General features: G+C 54.0%; 6 protein-coding genes across 6 annotated transcripts; 2 read left to right on the forward strand and 4 right to left on the reverse strand.

Annotated features, from left to right (window-relative positions):
* Positions 1-220: 220 nt before the first annotated feature.
* G647_07951 (uncharacterized protein) lies at positions 221-2859 on the forward strand (the record flags this gene model as incomplete). The annotated part of the gene is made up of 2 exons (XM_008732263.1): positions 221-585; positions 636-2859. The coding sequence occupies 2 exons, from the start codon at positions 221-223 to the stop codon at positions 2857-2859; spliced, it is 2589 nt and encodes an 862-aa protein (XP_008730485.1).
* Positions 2860-3713: 854 nt separating this feature from the next.
* Positions 3714-4526, reverse strand: G647_07952 (uncharacterized protein; the record flags this gene model as incomplete). The annotated part of the gene is made up of 1 exon (XM_008732264.1): positions 3714-4526. The coding sequence occupies one exon, from the start codon at positions 4524-4526 to the stop codon at positions 3714-3716; it is 813 nt and encodes a 270-aa protein (XP_008730486.1).
* Positions 4527-6283: 1757 nt separating this feature from the next.
* On the reverse strand, positions 6284-7298 carry G647_07953 (uncharacterized protein; the record flags this gene model as incomplete). Its single annotated transcript, XM_008732265.1, has 2 exons — positions 6284-6482; positions 6559-7298. 2 exons carry the CDS (start codon positions 7296-7298, stop codon positions 6284-6286), a joined length of 939 nt encoding a protein of 312 aa, XP_008730487.1.
* Positions 7299-8016: 718 nt separating this feature from the next.
* G647_07954 (uncharacterized protein) lies at positions 8017-8581 on the forward strand (the record flags this gene model as incomplete). Its single annotated transcript, XM_008732266.1, has 2 exons — positions 8017-8086; positions 8142-8581. The coding sequence occupies 2 exons, from the start codon at positions 8017-8019 to the stop codon at positions 8579-8581; spliced, it is 510 nt and encodes a 169-aa protein (XP_008730488.1).
* Positions 8582-9251: 670 nt separating this feature from the next.
* On the reverse strand, positions 9252-10079 carry G647_07955 (uncharacterized protein; the record flags this gene model as incomplete). The annotated part of the gene is made up of 1 exon (XM_008732267.1): positions 9252-10079. The coding sequence occupies one exon, from the start codon at positions 10077-10079 to the stop codon at positions 9252-9254; it is 828 nt and encodes a 275-aa protein (XP_008730489.1).
* A 575-nt stretch (positions 10080-10654) lies between these two features.
* Positions 10655-11367, reverse strand: G647_07956 (Ras-like protein; the record flags this gene model as incomplete). The annotated part of the gene is made up of 2 exons (XM_008732268.1): positions 10655-11169; positions 11223-11367. The coding sequence occupies 2 exons, from the start codon at positions 11365-11367 to the stop codon at positions 10655-10657; spliced, it is 660 nt and encodes a 219-aa protein (XP_008730490.1).
* Between the last annotated feature and the right edge of the window lie 1866 nt (positions 11368-13233).

The following is a 13233-nucleotide window of genomic DNA, read 5'->3' on the forward strand; positions in this document are numbered from 1 at the left end:
CCCACGACCACAGCAACACTGGCTAATAAGCGCCGTGGCTGTAACTTAGCATGCGGACCGGCCCAAGCGGCAAGTTTGTCTCAGTGCTGATGGCAAGTATTGTGTGTCTGGGTGCTCTCGAAGGCGTTGCTCTTCCGCCCTCTCTCACAGTCGTCCCACTGCTGAGCCCCAAGGCACGTAGGGGCCCATACTCCGTACCAAGTGTCGGTATGATTCCAGCATGGCGGGCCAGTCGTTTGAGCGGAATCTCATCAACGAGAGCAAAGTGCATTTCGGGAACAATTATTACACTTACAGTGGAAAAGCCACCTCAGAATCCTCCGGCGCTGCTGAACCCGCGGTGACCCGACGTTGGATCGAACCGCTCCTTTCAAAAGAAGAAGATGCGTATGGCTTGAATGAGCTTTATTGCGTGCCTCGTTGCTCTCGCCCACAATTCGTCGGACGACAGCTGCTGGCGGATCGAGTGAAAGAACAACTCGGGCAGGCGAGCGGTGGCGAGCACAGGATTGTCGCTCTCTACGGATTAGGAGGTTCTGGCAAAACTCAGTTCTGCCTAAGATACGCGGAAAGCAATCGAGCAAGGTGAGCTGGTATGGGCCTGTGTGGCAACTGCTTTTGACACCATGTCTTAGTTACTGGGGCGTTTTCTGGATCGATGCCAGTACCCGCGAGAACGCTGAAGCCGGCTTCGCGCTGCTAGGGCTACAAGCAGGCAAAGGGTCGACCTTTGCGGCCGGCAAGTACTGGCTATCTCAGTCTCCCAAGCCATGGCTGCTGGTTCTTGACAATGCAGATGATCCCGACCTGGACATTTCAGAGTTCATCCCGGCCGGGGCGCATGGGCATGTCCTTATCACGACGCGGAATCCGAACGTGGCAATCTATGCTACAGCTGGTTCCTTCCGGCTTCAGGGCTTGGACCCGGAGGAAGCTATAACCCTCCTGCTTAGGTCGGCCTATCCCAGTGATCACGCGAGTGAAACGGGCGCGGCGAAACGCAGTCTGGCACAGAGCATTGCTGCCGAACTAGGCTATCTCGCTATAGCATTGGATCACGCAGGAGCGACAATACGCCGCAAGGTCTACACTCTGGAGAAATATCTCCACTTTTACCTTGGTTACCGCCATCGCTTGCTCAGTTCCCCCAAGTCCATCAGTGCCGACGAGGCGGATGTCATCACCACCTGGGAGATACCTTTCAGAAGGATCGAGAAGCGGGAATCTGTCGAGTATAAAGACGCTGTTGTCTTGATGCACATCTTCGCCTTTCTCCATTTTGAATCGATTTCCGAACACATTTTTCGTGTATCATGGGCAGCGAGCGAGAATAACTCTTCATCAGATGTGTTATTGCCGGATCTCCTTCGACTCGATTCGAGTTGTTCTGATGAAGCGCAGATACGGCTTAGACGGGCCATTGGAGTCCTCTGCGACTACTCGATCATCGACCATGACGTGGAGCGCGAAGTATGCTCCCTACACCCCGTCATTCACCGATGGGCTCGGACTAGGTTGTCTGATGGAGAGCAGCTTGTCAGCTGGCTGGACTGCACCATCAAGCTTCTCGTCCGATGCATCTCGCCCAACCTTGAAGCGTCCGGGCGACGATTTCGCAGGCATCTTTTACCTCATATTGAATCATGCCTGCAGATGCTCGAATTCCACACCCCATCGTTCCCGCAAACGAGGGAAAGGGCAGACCAAATGGAAAGGTTTGCATGGGTGTATGCAGAAAGCGGCGGCTGGAAGTCAGCTCTCGGCCTGCAAACTAAGATTATCGATTACAGAGCTCGCACATTGGGTAGAACGCACGAAGACTCTCTGAGGGCTCAGCGTAGCCTGTCTCAAATACACTGGAATCTCTTCAACGTGCAGGCGGCCCTGGATATTCAACACCAAATTCTCAAGGCACGATGGTGGTCAAGGCCGTCTATTGTGTACTGGGCGTCGCCATGGATGCCGGATCACATCAGCTATTGTATCGCACTGGATGACCTTACCCAGACGCTGTGGCTGGCGGGGCGAAGAGACCTCTCGAAATGGACAGGCGAGCGCGCCGTGAACGGCCTGTTGAAGAGGATCGGTCCAGATGATCCTCGAACATTAAATGCAATGTTCAACTTGGGTCGTACATACCTCCATATCGGCGACCTGGAGAAGGCGCACAAATTACTGTCAACAGTGCTACTGAAGAGGAAGAGACTCTTCGGTCAGAACCATCCGGACACCCTCATGGCGAGAAACGAGCTCGGAATGAGTTTCTGTGCGCGTAAAGAGCGTCTCGGTGTGGCGGAACGACTGGTGACAAATGTCCACGAAGCACGCAAGCAAGTGCTAGGTGAAGAGCATGCGTACACTCTGTGGTCGGCGAACGATGTATCAAAGGTCCTCTGTGAGCGTGGCCGTCCATCTCAAGCCATAGACATGCTGACAAAGCTGATCCCGGTCGTCAAGCGAACACTGGGGGAGGAACATGTCGGGATGAACATGACCAAGGGCAATCTTGCACGAGCATATGTGCTGTGCGAGAGATGGGCTGAGGCCGAAAAGCTCCTCCGCGAAATGCTCTCTGTCCTCAAGGATGACCATCCTGACAGGATTCAAACCGTGTCCGGGTACATCCATGTGCAGATTCGCTCTGGTCGGCTAGGGGAAGCCGAGAGGAGCTGTACAGAGGCCCTGCGCAAGATCTCGCAGGAAAATGGACGCTGCAAGGACGATCCTCGAGAGGCGGTCGTTGCGAAACAGCTTGCGAGCATTTACGTCGCCACTGGACGCTCTGACCAACTATCTGCCCTCACAGCCAAATTCCCGGCATTGGAAGGAATGGATCTAAAAGAGATCGAGCACGACTGAAAGTAGAGAATTCTGACGTTTGACACCGAAACCCATACACACAGGGGAAGTCATATGCGGTGTTGCAGTATCAGTGTGCCACAGCTTGTGGAGCTGAATGAGAAAACACACCACCAAACATGCAATGATGAGCCAGGTTTGAAGATCGAGAGGACCACCGCCAAGGAGCGGTCATTTCAAACCGGAGAAGTCGATGCTTCGAGCCACAAATCTCACAATATGCGAAAACTTGCGCCACAGGTCGGGTTATCATGAGAAAGGGCCGGCGTAAAGTCCACCTCAGCTACTACATGCATCTAGTATGGCTGGACTTTGATCGATGCTTCGACGTGATCGAACAGTTGCTCCATGACTACTTCAGCGCTGGAGTTAGGAATCTGCAACCTGGCAAGGAGCTAGAGAGTTGCAGGCCGCAGACTCGAATATGAGTAGTCGCCGATCAAGGAATGGCAGTCGATCGCATATCATGCTGAAGCCTTCAGGGAGCTTGGAGCTACAAAGGAAAAGTGAGGTACAGTATTGTGAACCAGCGAGCGCCACGAGAGCCGTCACTTTCCCCCAGGACCAGATCTTAGCCACCGTGGTATCGCGGTTCAGGACAAGCTCTTTGTGAGGCGAGACAACAACCTCTCAAACGACGGCTAGCTCCCCTACACCGACGTCGACGTCGACATCGACATCGATTTCGACATCCTCGGCTTCCATTTCGGCCTCACTCCTAGAAGCACCAGGAGGATATGTGTACGTCTATGTCCCTATTATCTATACACTCTATAAAAGAATAGAGTATAAGCGGATCAATGGCGTGCCTTCTACACCGGTTGGGTGGATCAGATCAGATACCCTGCAATCTCTCAGCCTTCTCTGCTCGCACGTAGGGAGTACTCCCATTCCTTCTCCCTCTCCCTCTCCCTCTCCTTCTCCTTCCCCTCCTCCTCCTTCAGACGCGCCATCTTTCTCAAATCCTTCCAGTACCATACTTCATCCACCAACCTCCCATCCCGAGGACTATACCCGTACTCACGCACCACGCCAAGCCTCTCATACCCGAGTTTCGGATATACCTCCTCGGCCGCGGACCCGACCTCGGTGTCGAGCATGAGATTCCACCGCCCATGGTCCAGCGCCACGGTTTCCAACCGAGCCATCAACTTCCTGGCGATGCCCCGCCGCCGGTGCATAGGGTGGACGAATAACTTCTGCACCTCGCCACGGAACGGGCCGGTCTGCGAGAACGGCGTTTCGAGGGAGACGACGCCGGAGATTTCAAGGGCTGTCGCTTGAGCATCTCCATCTCCATCTCTGTCTGTCGGCACCCGCAGCACGACAGGCCAGCTCCTCCCCTCAGCAGCCCACGGGGCCGTGAGGTCATGGTTTGTCGTCCGATCAGCCACGTTGGACACGGACACTATAATATGCCGTTCGCGGGCCGTGACTTCTTCGAGGCGCTTCTCCCACCACTGGTAGAGCTGCGAGTGCGACAGGGGGGGCAGGAACGTGGCGAGCGTGTGGTCGTGCAGGATACACGCGGCGTGGAGGTGGACTATGCCGTCGATGAGGGATGAGACGGCGGGGTCGGAGGAGGCGTCCGCGGCGGTGGTGGCGGCGGTGGTGGTGGAGACGAGGTGGATGCCCGGTGTCAGCGGGAGTGTCGACGATGAGGCCATCGTGTTGAGGTCTGGGCGGAAATCCCGACGAAAGCGACAGGGGATGTTAATCGATGGATCTCGTTGAATATCTCTGATTTCCCAGTTCGATGTATCCCGTCGTTCGATATCGGATCGTGCTGTACGTACTTGAGACGTCGAAGTCGCTGATTATATTCCGTCTTCGCTGGGATCTCTGTGTGAGGGATCCGGAAATACGCTCGCTCCCTCTTTTGGAGGATGGAGCTATGCCTATTGCTGTAGCTGTACCTATTGCTGTAGCTGTACCTATTGCTGTAGCTGTACCTATTGCTGTAGCTGTACCTATTGCTGTAGCTGTAGCCGTAGCCGTAGCCGTAGCGGGAGCTGGAGCTGAATCTATAGCTGCTCCTCTTATATTCGCTCCGCACGGAGTAAAAATTAAGTATGTCTGTCGGATCGTCCTTTATGTGGGATGTACTCCGTACAGTAATTACCTAACTGCACCTAATTAATTACCTGTACTTACCTACCTACATACTTAGCTACCTACATACTTAGCTACCTACATACTTACCTACTGTAGCGTGTGTAGGTCCCAAGCAGAAGTTTTCAGGTACATGCTTCACTCCAAAGGCGGACCTTGTCGTCTCGGAAAATCATCGACACGACGCGACACATCCACCCAAGTTGATGTTACTTTATCTGTGGAGTAAAGGCAGAGTGCGTGGTCGGTGCGCACAATGCGTACGATGGGCAGGGTCAAATGCTGTGCAGTAAGGATAGTGTTAGCAAGTGTCAGGCAGAATCCAGGCACCGTTCAGATACCAGCGTATGAAGCTTCGTTCTGTGTGTGTACGTATGTACGTATGTACGAAGGTAGCCTGCGTCGGGAGGCACGCTCGTATGTATACAACGTCAATCAATCAATCAATGGTGAGATTTCATTTGTGCAATGGGGATTGAATGTTACGTCGGATATGTGCGCGAAGACAAGACAGTACATACCTAGGTAGGTGCGGAGTAGGTAGGTACGAATGGCAGGTCGGAATAATCTTCAAGTACCTAGGTGAGTTGTGACGGAATTCCGTAATAATTAAATTGCAATTGTAATAGCAGATGCTGTGGACGTCAAAGAGACGCGAAAGTTGATCCAGGGTCAGCATCACGGTATCGGCATCACAGTATCGGCATCACAGTATCGGCATCACATTATCGGCATCACAGTACCAGCACCACAGTACTAGCACCACAGTGTTAGCATCATTATTCCCGCGTGTTGCTTGCGGATACAGCTGGTCCAGGAGTCTCTTTCAGGTCACACTCCCCACGCAAACTCGACCAGGAAAGGCAGATGTTCAGAAAGCCAATGGTATCAGGAAGAGGGGACACCATGATCATTTTTGCAGGTCTCCATCGGAGGTACATTGGCTGGATCAGATGGAGTCACAATGGTCGACTGTCAGGGAAAGACTCGCACGACGCCCCAGGGAAATGTGTCTGAAGTGACAGTGAACGCGCGACAGTCTTGCGTGGACGGATATGGGGAGTTCGGCTTGATGCCCCGTTTGCAAAGAACCATTGGATTCGGCACACGAGCGTCATGAAATTCTGCGCATTCGTCGTGGTACGGACATAGGGAAGGATGAGGTCACCCGCTCTCACCCAGATGGATGCCATGCCGCAGCGCACCTTCTGTCTGGTGCAATCTGGCGTGAACATGTCCTCCCGCCCCTTCTGTCTGCTGTAAGTTGGCGTGATCATGTCCTCCCTCGCACCGTTGACCACGTGTGACTGTGTTAACCTTGCATCTCCAGTCCCCCAGTAACATGAATGGTCTCCCCCGTGCAATAGCTCCCCAGAGGTGACGCTAGGTGCACATATGCTGTAGCCACCTCAACAGGCATGCCGGGTCGTTGCAACGGGGCTTGTGAGACACCCAGGGCGCTCATCGCCTCGGGCGGATTGCCTTTCGTTGCAGGTTGAAGAGGGGTCCAGCTAACGTTCCATGAAATTAGCCAAAACTCAAAGGTACGTAGGTAGTTTGAAGAGCACACAGGATCGGCAAACTTACATGATACCGGGCGCAACAGCATTGACCCTGATCCCTTTAGGCGCCAACTGCTGGGCTAAACCCCTTGTGAAGGTGACGATCGAGCCCTTGGTCGAGGCATAGTCCAACAGCGTCGGATTACTCATGTATGCCGCCACCGAGCTGGAATTCACAATGGAAGACCCCCGTCTCATATGCGGCACAGCGTACTTGGCCATGGCAAACATCGCAAGGATGTTGGTGCGGAAGGTCTTCTCGGTAACGGCCAGGTCGATATTGCTGATGTCTTCGCACATCTCCTGCATGGCGGCATTGTTGACCAGCACGGAGAGCTTCCCAAACTTGGACATATGAGCGTCGATGATCTTCTTGCAGTTCTCTTCCTTGGTGACGTCTAGGGCGAGAGGTTGCGCTTGACGGCCGGCTTTCTCAATCTCGGCTTTCGTCCATTGGGCGTCTTCTTCTTCCTCCGGCAGGTAGACGAACGTAACATCGGCGCCCTCGCGTGCCATCAAGACGGCAACTGCCCTGCCGATGCCACTGTCGCCGCCGGTGATGATGACTGCTTTGTCCTTGAGAAGTCCTCGGCCTTCATAGTCCTTGAGATACGGAGCCTTTCCTTCGTCGTCCCAGAACTCGAGCTGAGTCCAGTTGGCGCTCGGGGTCATCTTTGAATCGAGCCCCTTACCGCCTTCTTGATTCTGGGGCTCCAGCTCTGAAGCCGGGTAGGCCGTTGGAGGGGCTTCCGGCTTGTCCGACATCCTGATGACTCGTCGCTGTATGTCTCTGTTTAATCTACGGAAGAGTATGATGAGAGACTAGGCGGCAATCTCGATACTTATCCTTGTCTGTCCTTTTTCGATGAATGACATCAAGATGATCGGGTCGACAATGCCGTCATGGCACGCATCCTGCGAATCATCTTTACCACGCTTCACTGTCCTCATGCTGCCAAATTGCAGGCGGCTTGGGCCAGGGAACGAGGGCTGCAGCATCACACAAATCTCGAAGACGACGCCCTTCAGTCTTGAACCCAGTATGGGCAGGTGTGAGGAGAGCATGAACAGCAATCCGACGGATGTCTCTGTCTCTGTTCCTGCGGGGCATTCCATACCACGGGAGTCTTTTCCGGAACCAAGCGGAACAGCTCCCTGCAAGCGGGATCGCCTATCACAACTGTTGATGTCGCCAACGACTCGTGAAATCAGCAGGACGATAGCGTCGCACGCGAGGGCCGTAACTTCGTCATGAGTCGTTGCTGTCACTTATAAGTTCAGTTTTCCTCGAGGAGAAAGCCTCGAGAAGTCTGGTGTGTTGCCTGGAACAACCGCGTCTCGACGCGTCTAGTCCGGCACGTCAAGAGACTGACTGGCCGCGTCGATCTCGCTAATTGGCGCCGCGACCTGCCAATGGTGGCTTGCTGTAAGGCTGGGGGTGACAGGCTTGGTATACTCGGAATCGCAGACTCTAGTCTCCACCATGAGCCTGGCTATAGCATCACAGATTATCGGATTCATATCCTTTGCCGTAACGCTGGCGACTTTATTGGGTATGTGAAGGGCGCCGGGGGGACTGCTCTGCCCCACACTCTTACACAAACGCAGGCGTGTATCGAGATCTCATATCGACGATGCGCACGGCAAATACCACTATTCCACTCATGCTAGGAAACCTTCGTCAGGAGCTCGAGGAAGAGAGGGCACTTCTTCGCTACCGCTGTCTCGAGGGCGATCGGTACAACGTCTTCCCTTCCCTGCGCAGACGGACGCGCAAGCAAAAGGAAGTCTCCAAGCTTCTTCAGTCAACAGTCGACAAACTCTGGCAGGAATTCAGGAACCTGGAGCGCCCCTTCCTGATCAGAAATCCAGTTCGCGCAGAGGAGGTCCACAAGGGCGATTACTGGGGCGCTAGCGACCTTGACGAGAAGGCCCGTGGAAGGCCCGATAGGATGAAAGACAGGTTGGATGATGCCGAAGCTGGGCTGTCATCAGATCCCCAACGACGCTACTACCGGACGGATCTTGCGCATCGCTTTATTTGGTGAGCTCCATTATCAACACCAATGCATTGGCCTCAAACTGATGCCCCCTAGGTGGCAATCTCAATCTGCTGTGGTCAATATGTTGGATCAAGTCCAGCGTATCCAAATTCGAAGAATCGAAAGGGACGTGTTCGAGACTGACGAGCTAGTAAAGCGCTGTTTGGACCGGCTCGACGAGCGTGGCGGTCGAGGGAGGACCGGAAGCAGTCGTCCGAGCAGTGGCGGCAGTGGCAGTGGCAGCGGCAGCGGAGGCGTCAGAGGACGGAGTGTAAGGTCAAAGCCAGCAAGTGTGAGGATGTCCATCCGACGAGGAAGTGCAGTGCGTGGTAATTTCCAAGAGGTGGAGGAAAGAGAGGTCATAAGCAGACGTCAACATGCCGAAGCTAGCCATACGAGAAGGCCGCGGGAGCGAAGTCCTCAGCCACGGTATGAGTATGAAATAGTCCAGCCGGGAAGGATATTCGTGGACGTCGACGATGGCGAGCCTCAGCGGCGACCTCGGATTGTCCAGACGCATACTTATAGCCGGGACAGAGATAGACTCCGGTACTCTAGCACCGAAAGGTGAACATACCGTGACAAAGAGGGTCTGGCCGAGCCGTAGACCTTGTGGCAATGTTTGTTTCCTGCCGGGACCCTCGAACGTGTGACAATATTTGCCTAGTCCGCCACTTCACTCCTTCCTCCAAGCTATGAACTCCTCCTGGAGATGCGCCTTGAGAGCGGTAAACTTGTTCGCGAAACTCCGTCCGCAGCGCCAGCACTTGTAATCCTTTTTCAAATTGGCGTTTTGATAACTGGTCTGACGCCGGGGATCCCCCTTGGCCAGCGGGAAGTCTCCAAGCGGGATGAAGAAATCGGTGTTGAAGCTGTTGTAATGTTTCTGGTGCTTGAGCCGCTCCGAATACATGTCTCGGCTGATGATGTGAACGTGGAGATGATTCATAGACGGATGTGCATGAACGCCCACCTTGAACTCTTGGGAGAAGTCCCGTCCCGCCGGGAGCTCGGCTGGAGGATCATCGCTCTCCATTGCTGCTATGCGAGCCTTGCACGATTCTGAGTAAGGACCGATCAGTCTTGACAGCTCTGATGCGGCCAACTGCAGGGCTTCAGCTGCCTCCTTCTGGACCATGGCTAGGAAGACCTCATCATCAAGGGCATCTCGGGGATTGATGTGCCATTTGGTTGAGTCTCGTGGTAGGAGAAGTAGGTGGACTGTAGCTTTGGGGAAGGCATCTCTGATGAGCACAGTATTCTCATTGTGTTGGATGACGATGTCGGAGGAGAAGCTGGTGGGATTGAGGATGTAGGGCAAGAGGCCATTACGTGCGTCTCTTGGATGGTTGTGTTGTTGTGGTTGTATTTGTTTCGCCTGCTTGGGTTTCGGCGACATGAGTTCGGAGAAAGCATTGCGCTTCCTGTCGAACGTAGGGGAGATCTGATCCTTGAAAGCTTCATCGTGCTTTTGACCCTCGTCCAAGTCACGACTCGATGTCATCGCCCCAGAACTCTACGGCTGGGTTGTTGTGGCAAGGGAAACGTTACAGGTGGTCGTTTTGTCAACGGATCGAGGCAGCCACAATCTACGTGACTCGAGGCGCTTCACTCGGTTAAACTTCGATCAAGTGCAACCGGCGACCCATGGTACTTGTCGGGAATCATGCACTGTATGCCGACTATGATATCAATTATCTGGGCGTAGTTTGACGGAGATTGAATTCAAGTGCTGGAAGAGGTGGCCTTGTGCCTGTGGCAGATCCCCTCCCTGTGACCCTTAGTCTGTACCTGGTGGAAAACTTGCATCCCTCGGAATTGAACGCCATTTCTCCATTCCCCTAGCCGTAATAAAGAAGATAGTCTTTCGCTCTGCGGCGCAAGCCTCAAGAAATCTTGCATCTCTCAATGACTTTTGTGGGCCACCCCAAGAATAATGCAAGCCAAAGCCGGTCCAGGTACGTCCAGTTATGCTCCAGAGAGACATGCACTCTCAACTCCATGCGGCGAAAGAGCTCCAGTAATACTGTGCCGGTACGTTATGTGGTGTGTGCGATCCCCAATTCCCTTTCCTTCCCTTTACATAACCACACACCGGCTGCAACAGCCTGCGCTCTCGGCTTGGTTGTCCGTCTCCGGTTTCTGACCCAGGCCGTAGGAGCCCAAGGGGGGCGCACCGCCAGAGTATCCCGACATTTCCCGGTTGTACCTTCGAATCTCCCTGACGAGGTCGTAGAATGCGTTATCGACGTTTATTCGCGACTTCGCAGATGTCTCGATAAACTTGCAGCCGAACTGCTGAGCCACCTGAGCTCCCTCCTCTTTTGACACCACTCTTTCTCCCTCGAGATCACACTTGTTACCGACAAGAATGATGGGGAAGTAATCTTTGTCCTTGACCCGAAGAATCTGTTGCTGGAACGTCATGATCTCTTCGAAGGACTGCCGAGAGGTTATTGAATAGACTAGTAAAAATCCTTCGCCTGTCCTCATATATTGCTCTCTCATGGCCGAGTATTCTTCTTGACCGGCGGTATCAAGGACATCGAGGAGCGCGGTTTCATCGTCGATAATGCATTGCTTGCGGTATGAGTCTAGGCGTGTCAGCTGGGGCCTCTCCTCTGACCCTGGACAGATTCAAACACACCTTCGATGGTGGGGTCGTATTCATCGACGAAGTGGCTTTGGATGAGTTGGATGGTCAAGCATGACTTGCCAACGCCACCTCCTCCTACAACCACGAGCTTGTATTCGCGCAGGAACTGGAGCGGCTGTTGCGTTAGTCGGGCCATTTTCTTCCGCAGCTGCAACAAGGAAAAAATTGTGGACTTGGGGTTGAGGCACCTTTGAAGCCATCACAGAGAGCTACGGCCACGGCTCGGGGTCTCGGATGGTGAATCTCGCCAGAGACAGGTATTCCAAAAGCGTGAAAGTGGCGTCAATCCCAGCACTGGGGTCTTGCACCGTGCAATGCGATATAGGAGCACTTGGCGGAAGGATCCCAGATCGAGAAGGGAAAGGTTCCAGCCGAGAAGTCTCGTCTCACAGGAAAGGCGGCGAGATCGCAGGAGCAATTCAGTGATGTGTTGGGTGAAGGTATGCCGTCCTCCGGACTTCCGAGTGGAACGGATGTTTTGGAGCACTTTGTAACAGCGATTTGGAAGCAAGTGTAGGCGAAGCGAGGATGAAAAGGGACGGAGGTTTCGACGCTCGGCAGGTCTGCGGTGTTCGAGGGGTTCGCGTTCGCTTGGAAGCTTCAAGGCTTGGTTGAACAGAGTCTCCAGGTGCAGGCGCAGGTGCAGGTTCAGGTCTGTTGTGCGCAGTTCCGAGAACTCGCGGAAACGGATATGGTGAGTCGTATCGACGGAGAGAACAGTGGAGAGAAGGTTCAAGGGCAAGTGTTTGGCGGCAGGGAGGTAGCGGAAGTGGCTGTTGAAAGCGTCGTATGAGACTCCAGTTGCAGGGATGCCAGGGGTATGACTAGAGAAGAAGGGGCAGCTGCCACCACTTTATCACACCCAGGACGTGAGTTGGAGATAGGGAGTATCAATTGTCAAGCCAGAGAGTATCGTCAGTGTGCTACTTATCTCTGCGCTGGCTCACTGTCGCGTGGAAGAAGAAATGTGATTACCCAGCGGATGTGCAGCAGAGCAGAGAAGGAAATGCCCGACACGCGCGCCTATTATGTGTATACACGGTACGGAGTACGCTGGATCTGGCTTCTTCACCTCCACGTTCCTCTCCATTTTCCCAGCCTGCTTCTCCCTTGACTGATCTGTCGCGCACGATATCCTCTTCTTGAACATGAAAACCACTCATCGGTCACCTTCCTTCGCCGTCAATGTCCCCTTTCCTTCTCTGCTGCCCCTATCAAGTTCGGCTCCTCCAGCGACCCAGTAGAGTCGTGGTGGGCCCCCGCTGTCTAGCGCTGTGCCAGGTTAGTGCTAGAGAAAATGCCTCCCTTTCATTGCTGGGGCCTATCAGGGCTGCTGCAGTGAACCAAGTGGGCGGTAAAAGCTGCATCCCCTGGCGGCGGGCTAACTCGGTGCTGCAATGTGATTCGATCATCCTCCGACCCATCACGCACCGTTGTCCACCTGTGCCAACCTAACACCGCGCTTCTCTGATGGCTAAGGGCGTCCGTCATCTGTGATCTCGGTGACATCGTGGTTTTCCTGAGGTGAGTTTTTAGGTAGTGCTAGTACGTCCTCCGGCCAGAGCTTTGAGCGATCCTTCCACCTTATGGAAGCTCCCGTGGCGCTGTAGCACCCCCGAAAGCCGCCTCGAACACCCCCAATTTCAACGTCTTGCCCACGGAGCACTGGTACCAAAATGCAACCGACAGAGACATGGCTTGAAGTCAAAAGCAAAATGCACCCTTCCGTCGAACTGGTTTCAAGCCACTGGCTGGATTCAGTCTAGAGAAAGGCCCTTTGAAGGTCTTGTGCACAACAGGAGCACGGGAGGAGTTCTTGTTCTCGCCTCTACAGTGGGTATTTCGACTGGACACGTTAGGGAAGCGGCCGAGCGATATGGGAGGCAGGGATCCAACCATTGGCTCCATGCATCTCTACACGTCGGATGGAAGGGTTCGCTGGGCCACCCCGAAAACACCCCAGCAACCTTCGAGTCGCCCAAGGTAGCATTCTGGAAGATTA

The sequence above is a fragment of the Cladophialophora carrionii genome (genome assembly GCF_000365165.1).
Source record: "Cladophialophora carrionii CBS 160.54 unplaced genomic scaffold supercont1.6, whole genome shotgun sequence".
NCBI classification, from domain to species: domain Eukaryota; kingdom Fungi; phylum Ascomycota; class Eurotiomycetes; order Chaetothyriales; family Herpotrichiellaceae; genus Cladophialophora; species Cladophialophora carrionii.